The sequence below is a fragment of the Onychostoma macrolepis genome, chromosome 01 (assembly GCF_012432095.1).
Source record: "Onychostoma macrolepis isolate SWU-2019 chromosome 01, ASM1243209v1, whole genome shotgun sequence".
Taxonomy (NCBI): domain Eukaryota; kingdom Metazoa; phylum Chordata; class Actinopteri; order Cypriniformes; family Cyprinidae; genus Onychostoma; species Onychostoma macrolepis.
The window spans coordinates 26,083,042-26,103,962 of NC_081155.1; the positions used below are offsets into that span (position 1 = coordinate 26,083,042).

Sequence of the window (20,921 nt, forward strand, 5' to 3'; positions counted from 1 at the left end):
GTGTCCCCTGATTTCATGTCAGCCCTGTTACCCTCATCAAAAAACCCTTCAAAAACATTTGTACATTCAAGTGACATTATTTCTAGGAGTTTATCATCTCTCAACCAGGATTCCTACACTCCCAAAAAATAAACATGTTTCTCTCACTCCTCTATAATGTTCTATTTTTGATGATTTATGAGGCTTGACTGAGGGGGGGCCATCATGCAGTGTCAATCCTGTTACCATTTGTAAAATGTAAATTTAAAAAATTATATTTTTTTTTACATTTAATATAATCAATATCTACAAGTAAAATCCTTTCAAAAGTGTACATTACGCGCTTTTGTGAACTTGACTATTAGCTAGCAATTAACAAATTGTTTCAAATTGTCAAACCTGTTACTGTCAACCTGTTACTTTTTAGAGTATCAGGTTTTGACGTGGGTAACAGGGATGACATGGATTAGGTTTGACCCTGTTTTTAAAGTGTCTGCATAAAATTCAAACATTTTAAAGGTCACCCTCGGTATATTATTGAGCTAATACCTATATCATTCAGTGGCATATGAGTTCTAATTAAACTATAGTACCTAGTGACGCTTGTGTCGGTAACAGGGTTGACAAAAATACCAAAACATGAGGTAGAAAAATAGTAATAAATTACATAGCCTCAGATGGCACAATACAATTTCTTGTCATTTTAAGGTGTCTTCATTTCATGGATATTTAAAAAATATTGATTAAGCTTATTTTATTTTTCTATTTTTCCAAGTGGAAAAGGCACCGATTTTGTGAAATGACCCACATGCAGACATTCATAAGAGGAGTTTTAAACAGCAAATTAGTCATTCAGAGAACTAATTTTATTTTTGAACATGAAAAATTCATAGCTGGCTACGGGCTTGAATGCAATAAATAAATTACCGTAATTAATTAATAATAAAGCATTTAAAGGCGTTTCATTACAAATTTGCAATGTATCATTTATCACCCAATAGTGGTTCGTTTCAATATTGCTTAGGTGGGATGAGATCTTGCTCATACAACTTTCGGTTTAATATTGAAATATGACAGAATTTTGTGCCTAATTATTGTCATTGGTTTAAAATCATCTGCCATAACATAGATTTATCTGAAAGGAAAAACCTATGGGGACAAAAAAGGAAGGAGAACGAGAACAAAATTGAGAGTGAAGCTAAGAGAAGAGACAGGTGGCAAAGTGGCTTTTCACAGCCGAGTCCTGTTCCCATCCACTGTGGGACTGGTTGGGAGCCAAAAAAATCCCACACTACAGCAGAATAAACTGCTGATAAAAATTCAAGCTTTGCCCTGAGAATTTCCTTCAGCTATCCTCTCAGCTCAAGGAAAATGTGTGTGTGTGTGTGTGTTAAATCAATACACGTCTCACATTCTCTCCTTGTAATGAGAGGATGTGCGGTCCAACTGGGGAAGCGTGACTGAGAGAAAGAGAGAGTCTGGAAAATCAGGTTGCAGCAGCAATAGGACTCGTCATGATGCTGAAATGCTAATAAACTCCTCCACAACCTAATTTCAACTGTACACATTTGCTGCATATAAATGCCACTGTGGATACATTAATTCTGTCCTTTCTACTGAAACTTCAGTTATCTGTTCCAATAAAGCTAATAATAGTAACCATTACAGCATCAACTCCAGGATTAGCGCTTTTCCCCAAATTTAACCAAACAAATGTAACTGATGTGATATGAACGTTGACACAAATTCACTGCATGCATAGTTTTCTCAACGCTAAGGCTTTGCCTTTTGCTCTTGTAGAAAAGTCGATTGAAAACTGTGGGTTATTATTACCTTCTCACACACTGCTTGTTTTAGTGGTCTGCAGTGTACAGTGATAACGTCCGTTAGTGGTCTGTCTCATTGATTCTGGAGCAGCTAGAGAGAAAGGAGAACCTCAGGGCTCTGGGGAGGGCACTAGCCTTTCACAGCCATCTGAGATCGCTTTCAACTCCACTAGAAACAAGCCTTCGTAATCTAACATTCGCAGAGAGCTGGTTTGTAAAAAAACAAAAAAGGGAGCTTCACTGTCATCAGAGCTCAGAGAGTGAAAATCGAAAGAGGGAAAAAATAGTTTGGTGAATGTGTAAAAAAGAAGTGTAGAGTTCTTGCAGACATTCCGAGGGGAACCTAGTATCACATAAAATATTAATGTAGATCGCTGTTGTCTTTCTATTTGGACCTCTGAAGAAACACATACAATGGTGTGAGTTAAACCGAGCCGGAGGTGTAAAAGTACAAAGAAATCACACTGATAACACCTTAACACTTTCCAAAACACCTGTTCTTCAGTGTGCACTGCAAATTTTTAATGATCCATGAGGTCGCTGAGATTTTAAATGTTGCAATTAAAATGCTGAAGTAAATGGGGGAAATGTCTGTATTAACCTTGTAGCCTCAAGACACGCCCTGTTTGCTAATAGTGTAATTACACTGGATTCAAGAGGTTATGAAATGCCAAAAGTAATTAAATACAGAAAAAATGGTGCACTGTTTGCTGAAGTAGTTATTTTAAATAAGCATGTGCTTAAGTATTACCTAAATGTTAATTCAGTTGGCTTGTAAAATGTCAAAATGGCCTGTGAAATATGCACTTTGGAAAGCTAAATTAATTGTGAGGAGTAAAAAGTATAATCATTTAGCCTGGGAAATGTAATTGAGTAAAACTAAAAACACTGAAAGTGAACACTTGTAAAGAGAATAGAACTCCATGTATTGTGAAGTTTTATCTGTGAAGCTCATGTGTTTTAGTATTAGAGTAACTAGCTACTAGTTATTGCACGGCTCTGTGGAATGCATGATTCTGATAGGTCAATCTTCCCATTAAATAATGTGGTATTTCCGGTTATCCAGACATCTGAAACCAGCCCATCATGGACTCTTAATTTTAAAGAAACATAACTCAACTGCTGGTGATTGTTTGTACACTGCAATGATTTTTTTTTTTCTGAGTGGAAGATTTAAGCATATAATTTAAAGACATTGGACATACTGTCCAAACTGTGAGTTTAATAAGATTTTAATGTTTTTGAAAAAGTTTCTTCCGTTCACCAAGGCTGCATTTGTTTGATCAAAAATACAGTAATTGTGAAACATTATCACAATTTAAAATAACTTTTTTCTATGCGAGTATACCGTATGTAAAATGTAATTATTTCCTGTGATGCAAAGCTGAATTTTTATTAGCTTTTACTCGTATGGTCCTTCAGAAATAATTCTAATATGCTGACTTGCTGCTCAAAAAAACAACAACAAAAAAAACATTTCTTATAATTATCAATGTTGGAAACAGTGCTGCTTCATATTTTTGTGGAAACAGTTACACTTTTTTTTTCAGCACGAATAGAAAGTTAAATGAACAGCATTTATTCGAATGTCTTTACTGTCACTTCTGATCAAATGCACCCTTGCTGAATAAAAGTATTTATTTCCTTCAAGTATCCATTAAGAAGTCTTTCAGCAAATGGAAGTCACTGCCTGACTGTACATTATCCCTCACTTAGCAAATCCATCTTTCCTTCTCTTTTAGCTCTGATTGTCCATGAAGGTCCCTCCGTATTTCGCATCTTTAACCGCTGGCAGGCTGTCAATCAGCAGTGGAAAGTCTTAAACTACGACAAGGTCAAAGACAACGAGGAGCATCAGAAGACCGGTGCCGCATTCCGGACCTTCTCTCTGCCGCTGACGCACCGGATGGGGCCGACCGGCACGGAAGGTGAAGCCTCCACCTCCACATCCTCCCTCATGGCTGCAGCTGCAGCGGCTGCGGCGGGCACCGCAACCCCCACCACAAACTCCATCCCGTTGGCAGCAGGAGCCACGACAGAGCCGCAGGACTCGTCTGAGCCCAGCAATGGGCAGCCCTCGCTGCCAGACCACCACTGTGCTTACAACATCCTTCATCTCCTCAGCCACCATCTGAGGCCCCAGGAGCCACGCGGACAGACCAGCAACAGCAACAGCAACCGCGAACTGGTCATGAGAGTCACTACAGTGTGAGGCCTTCCATGAGGCGTAGTTTACCGTTGAATCTCTGCATGCAACGTATTTACAAGAACGGATTCACTGAGGAGAATTAAACAGTGTTACCTGAAGACCCAGTGCAGTGCTGTTCGGGTTTAAGGCGTTTGTTTTTCTATTTTTTACAGTATTGAATAAAACAAGGAAGCAGTTTCTCTCACAGTGGCTACAAGAAAGGTCATGGCCATAAAGTTTCAAATGTGAGTAACTGAGAATGGTCAAAGGTCAGTGGGGTGGGGTCTCTGAGTGTGTGTGCGTGTGTAATGAGTTTATCATCAGCTCAAGGCCACAGTCAGAGCTGTGACCGTTCTGAAGCACAACCATAACAATGCAATCCAGTTTCTACACCGACAGCCACTGCTGAACTCAAACAGCTCAGAGTGAAGAACAAACGTGTTTGTATGGAAAACACGCAACGTCACACTAATTTTACGATTACTACATGTTGTATTTTCAGATAAAATCCTATTATTAATGTTACTTGCGAGAATAAGCAAGTCTAAATATGTTTCCTAACAAACCAAATGTGGTATTGAAGCAGCAAACTATTGTGTTTACACTCACAGGCAGTACGTTTTTTAGCGAAATCAATCCTCTCTGGTTTTGGCAGTCTTGTACATCAATAACAGGAAACCACGTTACAGTGGAGACAACTTGCAGCAATCAAACATTTTCCAAACTACAAAAAAGTGGCCCAATTTGAGGCAAATTCTTGGTCAACTGACTTATTTTGTTTACATTTGTTAAATTTGTGAGAGAAAAAGGTTGCTACATTAAAAAAAAAAAAAAAATTCAAACTTGTTTAACTGTTGTATGCGTCCGTTTCTCTTCTGGAAATAGCTGCTGCCACACAGCATTCAATCAATTCATTCATTTCAGTAATGCATTTCATGTGTTTCCTTCCCAAGCCTAGGGCTTCAAGCAATCAAGAGCACTTGGAATGTTTACATTAATCCCATTTTTATTATAACACAATTTTTTTTCTCAAAACAAGTACAGACAGAAAGTGGATCTAAGTGTCTCAGTGCTAAAAAACAGGAAACAGCACAAGTGCCTCCTCCAAGCCTGACCACAGCTGTCTGTTCTGAGTAATCATATCTGCCTCCTTCTGTTAACGGTCCGCTCCTCCGGATTTCACAATTTTAGAAAGAGAGGAAAAGACTGAACAATTAAAGCCCAAGCAAATGAAGTGTTACAGACCAAGTGCAGAAATAATCACAAATTGAGTTTAATGCATTTGATGACAGAAATGGGGTATAAGTTCTATGGAAACACAAATAGATGAGTGTGGGATTGCTGATTTTGGATGAAGAGTGAATAGGCCTATATTATGTTTGAATAATCATGGAGCAGAAAAATCATTGCATAATATAACCTTATAATTAAAAAGGAGTTGCAGCAATGCAAAACATTCACAGCACTTCCTCTAAACAATGCTAAATCTACACAGAGTAGAGAGAGAGAGAGAGACAGGGAGGGAGTGTCAACAGCTTTCACTGACTGCTGCTGCTGTCAAATTGTGGTTTGTTCCATGTGAAATGAAAACACCTCCAACGGAGGGCCAAGGCACGAGAGAGTAAGCGTTTTGACATTTCCTTCACTGGAGTCCAGCTAGATCCCAGGGAGATGGATACATTATAGTCATAATGTAAAAAAGAGAGTAAAACCACGAGGGCAAAAAGAACAAATGGAGGAATGTTCCATCTATTCTACTAGTGTCTTTGATTGCTCATCCACAGCGACTGATGATCTTCTGCTACTCCAGTTCCACCAGTAGATCTCCCTCTCCGACTGTATCTCCAGCTTTACAGTGCACACTCTTCACCTGAACATTAACACACATTATATTAGGAAAGTCCAACATTTCTGCATCTGAAAAAGTCAGTAATGTCAGTCAAACACACTGGACACAGGAAGCTTTCCAGAGAAACGGAAAAAATTATTTAACAAGAAACTAATGCTTGCATCCATATTAAGAAAGAAAGCGCTGCTTAATTAAAATCACATGAGAAATATCATTGATCCGTGACAGACCTTCCTATACAAATGCATAAGGCTAATTCTTCAATTAGGGGTCCCTTAGGGTAATTTTAAAGTCATTTATTTATTTATACTTTTTTTCTACAAATTATATTTAGATTTTAATCATTTTAAGACTTTTTGAATACAACCTATGTTAATGCTTTAGTGATTCTACAAACCTTGAGAAATATTTTAAGAAAAATACAATGATGCATGAAGCTGCATTACTGAATTTTAGTATCACTGAGATACTATTAAGGTCTTTGCACACTTAATCCGAAATTTCCTTTCCTATCAAAATGCTTTCTACGGATGCAAAAATGCAGAAAATAGAACCTGATCCGAATTTTTTTATGATGGATGAAAGTTTTGGAGGCAGTGTGTAAACGTGATTGACAACATGAGGTTGTATTTATTTTTTTAACATGCGGAAATTTTGGACGAGAAATTCAGACTCCGTGTGCAAAGATCTTTAAAGTAAACATGCAAAATATAGAAATATAACATTAAATATATTAATGAAAACTCTTAATGAAATATAGTCATTTCTGTCATTTTTATTGTTTTTTTTTTTATGTCTGTATAGTTAATATATTTTTAATTTAGTTTTATTATTAGTTTTAGTTATATTAGTACATCAAATACATCACTTTAAGTCAAAATGAGAAATGTCTTTGCAACTAGCTGAAAAAAATTAATATGTAAAAATGTTTTAGATAAAATGTTTTTTATGGTTTTAGTTTTAGTTATATCTAACAGCCCTGGCATGAAGTACATTAAAATATCCCACGAACCATAAACCATAATCTGGTTTGAGTCGTCTTACAAGGAGGGAGACTTTTTACAATAGCTAAGTGGTCTGGTCAGAATACAAGCGTGGATAATGGACCGCGGCCCCTCGCTGTCTCTCTCGCTCTCGCTCTCTCATGGTGTTGGGTATTGTAATGTAGCTATGTGGAAGAGTGTGTTCTTTATGTCAAATCGATTTATGATGCAGTGAGTAGATTTATGAGTAGTGAGGAGGATTATGTATCAACTTATGTATGTGTGTGAGTGAGCTCACCTTGGCTGTCTTTGCTGCGGTCATGCTGTTCTGCATCTTCATGGCTTCAATCACACAGATCTCCTGTCCCTCTGCAACCTTCAGAACACCAATGAACAAATAAACCTCAACAGCTATTCCACAATGAGTACTTTCTAATAACTTCTTGAAACACGACTCACAGAGCATCTTCCCTCCATATATTTATTAATTTCATAGACTCGTGCAGGTCTAGTACATAAAACGACCTCAGCACAAAGAGCAGAGGAATATTGTAATATCATTTCATAAAGGCGCATGCATTAGTCATAACGGTTAACAAATGCACAAAGCTCACTGTAACGTGAGAGCAAAATCAATAAAAGAAACCTCTGTTTATATCTATCAAACTCTCCATTATGGAAATGGATTATGGAAATAAGCAAGCGCTGAGGAATTGCTATTTCCCTCCATCCACAAGGACTCATTTCTGCCTTATCTATACAGAAGTGCCGAAATCAGGTGGTGCGAACGTCACTGCTGTGTGTGTGTGTGTGTGTGTGTGTGTGACTAATCAGTGTGAGAGCTCTTCATTGCAGTGCTCTTGTATTTGTGACGCTGCTGAGTGAATGAGATGTTTTACTGGAAAGGCTCAGATGTATTAGCCGGAGCCAGTCGGTCTGTGCATTATATATAAGTCATTAACAAACTGAGTCAGGACACATTCAATTCAAGTTGACAGCAACGCGCGCGCGCACACACGCACACAGAGACATTTTGTCATACTGAAGTGCACTGTCAGCTTTACAAATGATGTCATCCTAATGCAAATCACGTTATTTAAAGCAATAGTTCACTCGAAACAGAAAATTCTGTCCTCTTAAACTGTTTCAAACCTGTTCGACTTTGTTCTGTGAGAAACAAAAGGAGATCATTTAATGAACACCTGGTTGGGGTGAATTTAATACAATGGCAGCACATGACTCTCTTAAGCAACTGCACAAAACGTATTCTTGTAGAGTCATAAAATTAAGCTTGAGCCACTGATGTCACATGGACTATTTTAATGATGTCCTTACTACCTTTCTGGGCCTTAAACGTGTCAGTTGCGTTGCTGTCTATTCAGGGTTCGAAAGCTCTCAGATTTCACCAAAAATATCTTAATTTGTGTTCCGATGAATGAAGCCGACGGGCAGTTTTTGTTCATCGGCCGACTAAGTTTTCTCAGTGTGCTCCGTGCCGTCGGCTGAAGTTGGTACTCGTCGGCTTTTTTTCAACCGATTCGACATCGTCGGAGCTCGTCGGTCAGTCGGGCCATCTGATCATTCTGATTGGCTGTTCAGCTGGCGAACCAGTGCACGAGAAAAGTGCACAACAGACGTGCTACTTGGCCGTCGGGTGTCGGCTTGGTGTGTCAGGGTAACTTTGGACCCAGATGCTGCCGACGTGAGCCGACCCCGCAGTCTGCTTTCGTCGCCACTAGTTCGCCGGCGTCGGCTTGGTGTGTACCGGGCTTTACAGGTTTGAAACGACATGAGGGTGAGTAATTATTGAGTTTTGGGTGAGCTATCCCTTTAATTTTGAAAAACAACCCAGAATTTAAAGCTATACCATGTAATTGTTTTTTGGTCAAAATTAGCTGGAAATAACGATTTACAGTTAAAACATCTAAATGATGTTTTCACTTCACAAGATGTTAACTGATGGACTGGAGTGGTGTGGATTACTTATTATTATTATGATGGATTTACTTATTATTATTACTTTTTGTGATGTTTTGTACTCTCATTCTGGGTGAACTATTCCTTTAAATGAGTGAGTACATCATAAATCCATCTTCCAAACTGTGATTTTGCCTTATCCTGAATCACAAAAGTAAGCCTATAATAATTATTTATATTTTAGAATTGTCCAGGCAGATTTCAGTGGAAACTGCAAACTTTCGCCATTGATCCGTACATATTTGTGTGCCATCTAGTGCGTCATACTCCAGTCCAGTGGGTGGCAGAAGTGCCCCATTATTCAGATGTTTTTAAATTCAATGTAAAAGGGCATTTTTACTGTCCAGCTGCTTCAATACCAGGCAGCATTTTTATTCAAGCAAAATTGATCAGAAAACTAGGAAAATTATACATCAGCAATATGTACTTTTTTGCTGCATGAAGATAATGATGAGTAAATGACAGAATTTTTATTTCTTGGTGAGCCATCACTGTGAACTAACACAAGGTAAAGTGTACTTGCATACTATGTTTATTGTTAACATCAAGCTATCCTTTTTCATCTTGTTTCTAAGTGCCTGAAATTTGACTGCTATCAGCTTTCTTAAAAGTATTACCCAGAGACCTCTGAACAATCCAAATTAAATGTGAATCCATTTGTTAAACTGGGAATTGGGGAGAAAGATAGTTCTACTGATTTGTGCAGTGCATTTGCAATATTTCCAGGAAGTGACTTACATTATCTCCTGGTTTAACGGACACAGCCACCACAGATCCTGGCATGGGAGAGCGGAGGATACTGCTGGTGTCTTCTGGAACCTTCTCTGGCATGTGCTTACTGAGAGATGCTGCCAGTTTACTCAACACACGCAGCTTAAACTGAACACATGAAACAGAGAAATGGTTACACGGTTAGAGAAAGACCATTATGATGATACAAACAACCAAACGAACGACACTCCGAAAGACTACCATCAAACCCAAACACATTTCACTCATTTTTTTTTTTTTTTTACAGTAGGTCTAGTGAACATTATAACTTATTCAGACCAAGATCAATGATAATTTAATAACAGCCCTGTATGCTTATTTAAATAATAATCGCAGAAGCCTTGAAAGAGTGCACATCCAAGAAAATCATGGAAAATTACATGCTTGCAGGGCTTTCGGATACTTGGAAATGCTGCAGAACGTACCCATGCATTGTGCCCATGTATATTTAATCTTCTTGCTTTAAGTAACTTTAAACAGTTTTTAAAATCTCATAAATTTTGGTAAATCCACAAGAGTAATTCATCTTCTGAAACATGACTCATCAGCCATCCTTATGTTTGAAACTGCTGATTTTCACCAGTTCTTGTCATTTTTGTTTAGTATGTATCAGACAAATTGTGGTGGTTTATTTGGTTATAATGACCCCGTTAGGCCCCAGTGTTAGATGCTGTAACTCTATCTTTTCATTGATAGCCATTCAAAATTAGTAGGGTATTCTGAATGCAGTTTTACAAGAAACTACCAACCAAGTTTTACAAGTTTTGGGTTGTAAGATTTTTAAAATGTTTTTGAAAGAGGTCTTTTCTGTTCACCAAGGCTGTATTTATTTGATCAAAATACAGTAAAAACAGTTATATTGTGAAGTATTATTACAATTTAAAATAACTATTTTCTATGTAAATATACTGTAAAATGTAATTTAATGCTGTGATGAAAAGCTGAATTTTCAGCAGCCATTACTCCAGTCTTCATTTTCTCATGATCCTTCAGAAATCATTCTAATACGCTGATTTGCTGCTCAAGAAACATTTATTGTTATTACCAGTGTTGAAAATGTATAATAATTTGATAGATTTTTTTTTTAAATAAAAAAAATTTATATATTTGATCCATTTGATGTGTATTTGCTGAATAAAAGTATTACATTTCTTTAAAAATAACAAACTTCTCCAAACTTCTGAATGTTATCACCAACATTTCATTTTATAATGGCATGTTTCATCAGTTCCCTGTTCTGTTTTTCCCATTTTTGTGTCACAGCTCTCAACAAATTGCTAAGAAATGGTTTGAGATTGCATTTTACTCATGCAAAAGCTCATGATTTTCTTCAGAGCTTCCCATCTTCACCTTTAGATGGCAGCCCAAATCTGTATCCAATCACATGCCGGGCAGCTAACGGTTTATTTTTCTCTGTGTGTCTCAGACAGATTGAAAGGCTCTGTCAGTGCCCAGTCTAATTCAATTAACAGACGAGTGAAGCCTGGCCCTCCGCACTGCTCAATGAATGAAAAGCAGTTTTGTCAATTTAATGATCACCAACGCAAACACACACAACCTCTCTCTCCCTCTCACAGTAGCAGCAGTATGCCAAGAGCATCCGCCCCCTGCTCTCCATACAGACACTAATGGAGAGCCATTAGCTCATAACAGCCTGCAGAGCAAATGAAGAGCTAATTAATACTGTCACATAAAGAACAGGGCACTGACACTACAGGATAGAGGGATGAGAGGGCTGCGAGATGGAAATTTGGTCATACCTCCAGGGCCATTTTCACAGCATCAATTACAGAACTCAAACACTTACAAAAAAGCTTCATAAATTATCAATTAAAAAAAATGTCTGAAAACTTTTCAATGTTCTGACTGTCTATCCTAATGTTGTCATCCGAAGCTTGGTGCGCACTCATATTTTCCACTGGTGCAGTTCAACTGAAACAAGAAGGCAACATGGACCATAAACATCTACACTGCCGTTCAAAAGTTTGGGATCAGTAAGATTTTTAATATTTTTTTAAATGGAGTCTCTTATGCTCATCAGGGCTGCATTTATTTGATCAAAAATACTGAAAAAAAACAGTAATAGTGTGAAATATAAAATAATTTCAATTTCTAATATTGGTTTCCTATTTTAATATACTTTGAAATATAATTAATTTATCTGACGCATTAGTGTCATATCATCCTTCAGAAATCATTCTAATATGCTGATTTATTATCAGTGTTAAAACTGTTGTGCTGCATAATATTTTTTTGGAGCCTTTGATACTCTTTTCTTTGATTCTTTGATGAATAAAAAGTTCAAAAGAACAGAATTTATTCAAAATAGAAATCTTTTCTAACAATATAAGTCTTTACTATCATCACTTTTTATCCATATAACATCCTTGAGGAGTATTAATTTCTTTAAAAACAACAACAACAACATTGTATTGTAACAAAATTTCTGTTTTTAATAACCAGTTCTTTTTAACTTATTTATAAAAGAATCCTGAAAAAAGTATCACAGGTCCCGAAAAAATATTAAGCAGCACAAGCGTTTCCAACATTGGTTATAAATCAGCATATTAATGATTTCTGATGGGTCATGCGACAATGAAGACTGGAATGATGCTGAAAATTCAGCTTTGCTTCACAGGAATAAATTGTATATTAAAATAGAAAACTTATTTTAAATTGAAATTCACAAAATTACAATTCACTTCTGTATTTTTGATCAAATAGATACAGCCTTAATGAGCATGAGAAACTTCCTTAAAAAAAAAAAACATAAAAAATCCTACTGATAACAAACTTTTGAACGGCAGTGTAAACAAACAAAAAACATTTTCTTCCCAACGCTGGAACTCATAGTTCCAATATGAGCTCATCACCATTACAGTTCAGTACAGGCATCGCTGTCTCCTTGCAGCGGATCTCCATGTGTGCAGCAATTTCTGGCACTGTTTTGACTTCTTTACACATTTTATATGCTCTTTGTGGGTTATAAGCTGGTAAAAATACCCACATATGTACATACATCCAGCAAACACATTTAGCCCAGGACACGCCATTGTTTTGGACATTCAGGGGCCTGTTCTTCGTACATCACAAACTCAGTTAGCTGGATTTGATTGTTGACGATTTCGCTTGATCATGGATCATTTGGTTCTTTGAAGCTCATCCTAGACTTGCTGTCATAGCAATAGGTCCGTAAGCTTAAACCTGCTCGGGGGCAGGCTTATTTCATGTAAACAGGATTAGATTGCATCTTTTTAAGCGGAATTTATACTTAAAATATGTCCCAGCCACCACTACTTTATTATAAGAGTACCCTACTGATCCAGGGACAATAATTTCAAATAATAATAATTTAAAAATTAATTTGAAAATAATAACAATATAATATAATATAACAATGTTGTGTAGTCTATAATACTATAGACACAGCCAGTTTTACTCATTGAAAGATTTATTAGTGATTAAATAATTACTTTATAATTGTATTGGAGTCTTACACACATCACAATAATCACAGTCATGCATTAATTTGAGTGGTGACATATTATGGGAGTGGCTTGACGGAGCGCAGGAGATGCAGATAACTGGATCTCTAAGAAACTTTAATTAATGCTGTCACATAAGAAATCTGCTTCAAAGATAAAATTGAATGAATTGCTAATTACAACATTGAAATAAAAACAAAGCCTGTACAAATACTAGAAATCATGAAAATAATTGGGAATCATGTAAACACAGTACACATCTCATTTATCTATTATAACATTTATTTAGTTTTGTTGATTTGGCTGTTTCCTTATAAAAGGACCAGAAATTTGTCAAGTTCTTCGTCAGGTGTCTTTTTTAACATATGATATCATTATGTTGCTGTCTAGCCTCCAGCCAATCGCTGCATTGCTGATCGTGGTTTCAAGTATCGATACATCTGACCTTTTCAAGGAACACAAGAACGTGCAGTAATCTTAGACAACTTAATCCAGATATTTTAATCTAATCCGCAAATTCGTTTGAAGAACAAAATTAGCCAGAGATCAGTTATCAGAATTAGAAGATCTGGCATCTTTCAAATAATCTCAGATGTAAGAAGCGACGTACGAAGAACGAGCCCCAGGTCTGTCGCAAAATATACCTCTTAAAAGCTGTCCATTCAGGTTGTGGCCATATATCCTTGTGCCTTTTGTTTTACATCTTTAGGTTCTGTGATAAAAATGAGAGAGTGAACACAAAGCGAACCAGGACTAACTGGATCAATTTAGGGACTAAATTGAGAACCAAACTACAAGCGTAAACAAACCCTTCAAGTTTCTCACCCTCAGTGGCACTTCCTAACCAGCATGTTTTTGTGAAGACATTAGTGATAATGGCATTTCCGAGCTATATTTAGCAGAAAGGAAAAGGTGGCTCACTCATTAATCACTGGGTAGCTCTCTGAAGGGAATATGTCTGCTTTCCAGGAATTCAACCAAGGAAGCCTTACATCACTGTGCTCAAGTCAGGTCACACAGGGTAATGAAGGGTGATGATTCTGTGACCGGGGTCAAATCACTAAATCTCTGAAGTCACAACTGAAATATTTAATGGCTGCCAGCATGTGCTTAGGAGAAGTACCACAACATAATTGGGCACTTAAAATGTATAAAGTCAAAGACTGGAACTACTTTGACTATTTTTCCATTATCTTTACAAATCATATCATCAATTTACAACATTATAATTTGGGGTCAGTTAGATTTTTTTTTTTTTTTTGATTCTCCATACTCACCAAGGCTGCATTTATTTGGTCAAAAATACAGTAAAGACAGGAATAATGTAAAATAGAATTATTTATTAATTATTATAAATAACGGTTTTCTAATTTAATATATGCGACCCTGGACCACAAAACCAGTCATAAGCACCACGGGTCAAAATTATTGATTTTTCCTTTGTGTCAAAAATCATTAGGCTATTAAGTAAAGATCATGTTGCATGAAGATATTTACCATAAATATAATCAAAACTTAATTTTTGATTAGTAATATGTATTGCTAAGAACTTCATTTGGACAACTTTAAAGGCGATTTTCTCAATATTTAGACTGTTTTGCACCCTCAGATTCCAGCTTTTCAAACAGTTGCATCTCGGCCAAATATTGATCCTAACAAACCATACATCAATGGAAAGCTTATTTATTCAGCTTTCAGATGATGTATAAATCAAAGTTTGACACTCATGACTGGTTCAGCCACGCAAGGCTGAATTGTCAGCATCATGACTCCAGTCTTCAGTGTCACATGATCTTTCAGAAATCATTCTAACAGGCTGATGTGCAGCTCAAGAAACATTTCCTATTATCAATGTTGGAAACAGTGGTGCTGCTTCATATTTTTGTGGTAACCATAAAACAAAGGTTTTATTTGTTTTTGTTTTTTCCATGAACAGTTTTCATTTAGCATTTTCTTTTTTTAAATCTCTGCCACTTTTGACCAATTAAATGCATCCTTGTTGAATATTTTATTTTACTGTTCCCATCCCATATTACCAGTATAAAAATGTGAGTAAAAAGGTGAATAAATTTTTTTTTTTTTTTTAAACAGCAGAATCTTTGGATATGGCAGATCTGTAATCTGTGATGGCAAAGCCCCATTTACAGCATTCATTACTTCAGTCAACAAAACACTGTTACATAATCCTTAAGAAATCATTCTGTACTGAACCGGTACTCGAGACATATTCTTATCAGCACAGCTGAACATAGTTGCACTGCATAATGATGTGGAGACCGCAAGACAGTGACTTTTTTAACTGCTAAAGCACTGAGTGCACTGAAGTCCATATACACTTGCGAATCAAATTTTGATTTTAAAAATGACCAAAAAGCAGCATTTCTGTAGAAATCCATCAGTCCATTCTCTATTGCTGTTTTGGGAGACTAAGGCTATTCCTAAATACTATTCCAAATACAATCTGCAAAACAGTGAAGAATTTCAAAGAAACTACCACCTCTGCTACTGACATTGATTATAGCCGGATAGGAATTATTAAGGTCAGATGAATTGCAGTTTGAGGTGTTTATCTGCAAGGTTCACGAAGTGTCCTATATGCCAATCACACCTATGAGAAGTGCGGCAGAAAACATGGAATGAAACTGCACCTGAATATTTTAATAAACCGACTACCAGAATGCACAAGGTCTGCACAGCTGTCACATAGAGGCTTTCAACACACACTGAACAAATGTAATGTAAAGCGAAAAAAAATCATGCTCCATTCTAGAGCAAGGGGTTGTGGGTGACATTAGCCCATAAAGCATGCAAATACGCACACGTCAAAAAAATTCTACCAGAAACATTATACCATCCTGGCACCATTGACAATTTTCAATGCACCGTGATTTGGGACACACTAATCTCACATGCCATTTAGGATGGACAATATGCTAATTTGGGATGCAGCCTATAAGATCAAGATTAAGTTTGGATTATTTATAATAAGGTTCAAGGCGTGGTACTGTTTCTGGGACTCACTAACGACTTTTTACTCGGCATGAAATAGGTTAGGGAAGGCGGTTTGCAGCATGAGGTGCTCTACTAATGGTCTCACAGCATTTCTGAGCGGCATTCCTGAGAAGAAACATCTATATTACTTTTCTGACAGGAGGAAACTCTGAAAACTATTAAACTCTGGTTTCTGCTGGACCTGATGGAGAAACAGACAAGCTCTGACGACCACAGCCCCACTGACCTGTTAACACAGAATGAACGGAAGGGATCCCATAATAGCCGTGACCCCAGGGAAACTTTAAAAAAAAAAAAAAAACCCTCAGAAGACCTTTGAAGCAGAGACCCCCCATGAAGCACACGCGTGTGCAGCCTGGAAGCCGGCATTTCCTCTTCTTTTACAGAGTTACTGTGTTTTTAACTCTGTTTGTTTGTTTAAGCTGGTGAAACGTTGATGCTGATTGTTTAGGTGGCTTTGAGTAAATAAAGACGGGACGGCTTGAGTTGATTTGTAGTTTGGTTGAGACACCTGTGCGTTGCTTTGACCACACCGAGTGTGAGAGTCTGTGTGTTTGGCAGATCGACTGGAGTGTAAAGACAGGATACACGGCCCTGTGAGCGACATTATATAGCATATATCACCCAGCATGAGGTGCACAGAAAAACACCACAGAGTGCTCATGAACACAAACATATAGTCTTAAGTCACGTTCGCAACAAAAATAATAACTATGACCAGGGCCAAAAATTAACACTATTATTATTATTAAATTTATTATTATGAAATACTTTACAAAAAATTGTTCTGAAAGTGATTCCAATGCTATTGTTTGTGTCATTATTATTATAGTTGTGGTGTGGACCTCACCATTTCCACTGAATCAGAACGATTAAAACTATATTTTTCATTATGGTTATTGTCCTTGGTCAAGTCAAGTCACCTTTATTTATATAGCGCTTTTAACAATACAGATTGTGTCAAAGCACTTAACAGTATCAAACTGGAGGACAGAGTGTCAGTAATGTATAATGATAAGATTAAACACTTAATTTTCAGTTAAAGGCATTTCATTATTGAATTCAGAGATGTCATTGTCTAGCTCAGTTTAGTTTAAATATTATCTGTGCAATCAAATCGGCGATAATCGCTAGAAATTTAGTGTCCCCAACTGAGCAAGCCAGAGGCGACAGCGGCAAGGAACCAAAACTCCCTCTGTGACAGAATGGAGAAAAAAAAAAAACCTTGGGAGAAACCAGGCTCAGTCGGGGGGCCAGTTCTCCTCTGGTGTGACATCAGTCATTATTGTATGGTTAAAAGAGCAACTACTGAATAATTCACACAAACAAATCTTAAGAATGAACTACAGACAGATAACAAACAGAAACAACTGAGACTAGAAATATTAATATGACATATTTTGCTACTGCGCAAGGTCACCACTTCATCTCTATAATCTGGGTTTTGAAGTAAAACGAGTTAAGAACCACTGACATGCAACTATGAGGTGCTTGTAGACTTACTGAAGTGCCCACATACTGCAGGGTGATTTCTCCAGCCGCTGTCCGCAACAGGCACTGCATTCAGAGACAATAAATAAAAATTAAAAAAACATTTAATACAGTGGACCAATCAGAATCAAATACTCCAATGAGACTCATAATAGGTTGAATTATTGACTCTGGATCAGTGGAAAGATGTTTGTTTTTGCCTATCCAGCAATATAATGGTTATATGTGACCCTGGACCACAAAACCAGTCTTAAGTGTCAATTTTTCAAAATTGAGATTTACACATCGTCTGAAAGCTGAATAAATAAGCTTTCCATTGATGTATGATTTGGTTGAGATACAACTATTTGTAAATCTGGAATCTGAGGGTGCAAAAAAATCTAAATATTGAGAAGATGGCCTTTAAAGTTGTCCAAATGAAGTTCTTAGCAATACATATTACTAATCAAAAATGAATTTTTGATATATTTACGGTAAGAAATTTACAAAATTTCTTCATGGAACATGATCTTTTCTTAATATCCTAATGATTTTTGGCATAAAAGAAAAATATATAATTTTGACCCATACAGTGTATTTTTGGCTATTGCTACAAATATACCCCAGCGACTTAAGACTGGTTTTGTGGTCCAGGGTCACATATAATTAATGAACAATCCCAATTAGGGTTACATCAAAGTCAAAAGGATACATTTATACTAAATATAAATGTAAAAAATTAAATACAAATAAAAACTTCAGTTGAAGACAATAATTGAACATGAAATCCTAAATTGGGACTCGAAATGCTCAATCTTTTTGGACATTTACAAGAACAATTTGAACAAACCCATTCACCAGAATGAATCAGGCTTTCCAAGGCTACATGGGGTCAAACTAATTAGGTAGAATGAATCAGATTTTACTACATATGACAGAAGTCTGTTTAGAACAAGAAAATTCACTAGGATCAAACTTTCTAAAGCTAAATATGACAGAAGGAGCAGCATTTGGGACTAATCGATTCACTACCAGCGCTACATACAAGCAAGTGCAACAGTGGTTGTTTATCTCCATTCCCTTGGTAGTAAAGTAATAAAAATGTGACATTTAATGGCAATCTTTGCGATAACCCAATAATCATTCTGCACACTGCATTCGCAAATCTTGTGAGCGGATCAGCAAAAAAATTAAAAAATTATTTTGTATATACGCATTCATAAAAATACACTTTCCAAACTATATACACACACAACAGATGTGCTTAATTTGCATTTGTATTTCCACACCACTAGTAAATTTAGGCAGCTTTGATTGATTTGAGTGGACCGATCAGAAATCTGGGTGGGCCAGAATCACCCTGGTCCTTATGTGGCATCTGGACAGCTGGAATGATTGGACAGTTGCAAAAATGCATTTGCATCTGTGGTGTAAATATTACCAGCTCAGGTGCATTACTCATCAATAACTCATCATGACTTTTCAATAACATCCAGAGTCAACTATTCCCTATATATGCATATGCATGTTTGTAAACCTGGAGAGTCCTGTGTTTGCCGTTGATGGTGATGGGCAGCAACGCTGAGGCCAAGTTCCATTCTCCAGACACTTCAACCTTCTCTCCATCTATCTCCACCTAAACCAACAAACACACGGTAGGAGTTAGACGGAGGACAACACAAGTCCATGTTATAATAGAGTTACTCTGTGTGTGAGAGAGAGGAAAATGCATGAGACAAAAAAAATCAAAATGCAAGTATCTGAACTCATGTAAGATCAGTCAGTAGTTTCTGCACCCAAATCCACCTGATGCCTGTTAGGGGAGGTGGGGGGTTTCATGTTAGTCTTTTCTTTAAACCAGTGTCTCTGGTCAAACTGATTACCCTCAGCCCTCAAACACTTGTCTAAACAACAGTTCTGAATAATCAGTTACATTCCCAAAGCATGCTGGGACACTGGAACCTCCAGGGCCCTCTCTGGAGCAGGGGGTCCAGTTTGATGTGCAGTTCTGGGAGAGAAACACACATCCAGCCCTCAGCTGTAAGAGAAAGAGAGAGAGAGGGGTCCACAAAGATCAGGTGAGGCCCCTGAACCCCCGAGGCTCCTTTTATCCCTGACTGAAGGGCCACAGGTGTCTAAACACACAGTTAGTGAGTGACGTCTTAGGGAAAGTGTGAGAGCGGCCGCTCTGCGAGGGTCTTTCAGTAACAGAAGAGGAAGACACACAGATCTTAAAGTGATTTAGACTCGAGTGTCGAGGGATTGATTTCAACACAAATACCACCACAACGAACATGGGCGTTAGCGAGGGAGCAAAAGCGCTCACTGGAAGTACTATAACAGAAGCAGAGAACATACCTTTTCACAGAAATCAACTGGATAAGCAGGTTGAGTTATGACTTAATGAGGACAATATTGGTTAAAATTGTGTGAAATTGACATCTTTGTAAGTTTGTAAGTCAACCACCTGAGCCGCAGAAAAAAAAAAGAAGTCTTGACAAATAAAATAAAGCTTGCAAGAGCACTTCCAAATTAAATGTAATTAAATTAGATAAAATATAAAATACTGGCCATTCAATATTGGCCTGTCTATTGTCGGAGACACTGGGACAGGCTCCTGAATCTCCCATGACCCTACACAGGATGAGTGGTTTGGAGAATGGATAGAAATAAAAAGAAAAAGTAAAATAAAATACACAAACACTAATAAAAAATATTATATATATACACATAACATACATACATAACATACATACATACCAAAACCTTAAATCCACTTTTTACACATCTAAATTTGAATGGTCGCAAGGGAAAGATTAGGTCCAGATGGTGTACTTACTGTGTGGAACCTGTCTAAGCTAACAAAGCTTGATCCCTAGTTTAGGATAATGATGTAAATGGGACATGACAATTATTTTATTATTTTTAGGCTTTGACAGGAACGACAGGAAATTATTGAAGAGCGAGAGAAGGAACAGGATTGGGACACACTACATGCCAGAACTCACATGAGATAATGTATGAAGTCTTGCACCAGCTCCTACTGAGATGTAATATTTTGAACAATTTCACTCACTGTATAGTTGTTTCCAGACCGAGACACACCCAGCATGTGAACACCTTTATCAAGTTCCACACACAACTCCCACTGTCTGCTCTCTGCAGGAACAATGGACACCCTGGAACACACACACACACACACACAGAATGTTTATCATTAGTCATAATGGGTGCTTCAAATACACTGTCTTTCTCTCTATTTAAGTCAATCACAAATCTCTCTGTAACCATTTTTAGCTATAAAGTTTATTTTCTCCACAGATGAATTAAACCCCAACCCGCACACACACAAGCCACCTGGTTACCGGCTGTTTGACTGAC

At 37.2% G+C, this 20,921-nt stretch overlaps 2 protein-coding genes across 3 annotated transcripts in view; one reads left to right on the plus strand and one right to left on the minus strand.

Moving 5' to 3' along the window:
- The window catches only part of marchf4a (membrane-associated ring finger (C3HC4) 4a), a 39,143-nt gene extending 34,037 nt beyond the window's left edge, over positions 1 to 5,106 (plus strand). For both annotated transcript variants that reach the window (XM_058771940.1, XM_058771948.1), the window contains one exon: positions 3,548 to 5,106. In XM_058771940.1, coding sequence (XP_058627923.1) covers positions 3,548 to 4,017 — 470 coding nt within the window. In that variant the 3' untranslated portion in view covers positions 4,018 to 5,106. The remainder of the gene's footprint in view (positions 1 to 3,547) is intronic.
- Positions 5,107 to 5,245: 139 nt separating this feature from the next.
- The window catches only part of pcca (propionyl-CoA carboxylase subunit alpha), a 53,636-nt gene continuing 37,960 nt past the window's right edge, over positions 5,246 to 20,921 (minus strand). Inside the window, exons 18-23 of the mRNA XM_058771930.1 lie at positions 20,617 to 20,719; positions 19,078 to 19,176; positions 17,574 to 17,627; positions 9,541 to 9,681; positions 7,124 to 7,201; positions 5,246 to 5,863 (exon numbers count right to left, since the gene is read on the minus strand). Coding sequence (XP_058627913.1) covers positions 5,795 to 5,863; positions 7,124 to 7,201; positions 9,541 to 9,681; positions 17,574 to 17,627; positions 19,078 to 19,176; positions 20,617 to 20,719 — 544 coding nt within the window. The 3' untranslated portion in view covers positions 5,246 to 5,794. The remainder of the gene's footprint in view (positions 5,864 to 7,123; positions 7,202 to 9,540; positions 9,682 to 17,573; positions 17,628 to 19,077; positions 19,177 to 20,616; positions 20,720 to 20,921) is intronic.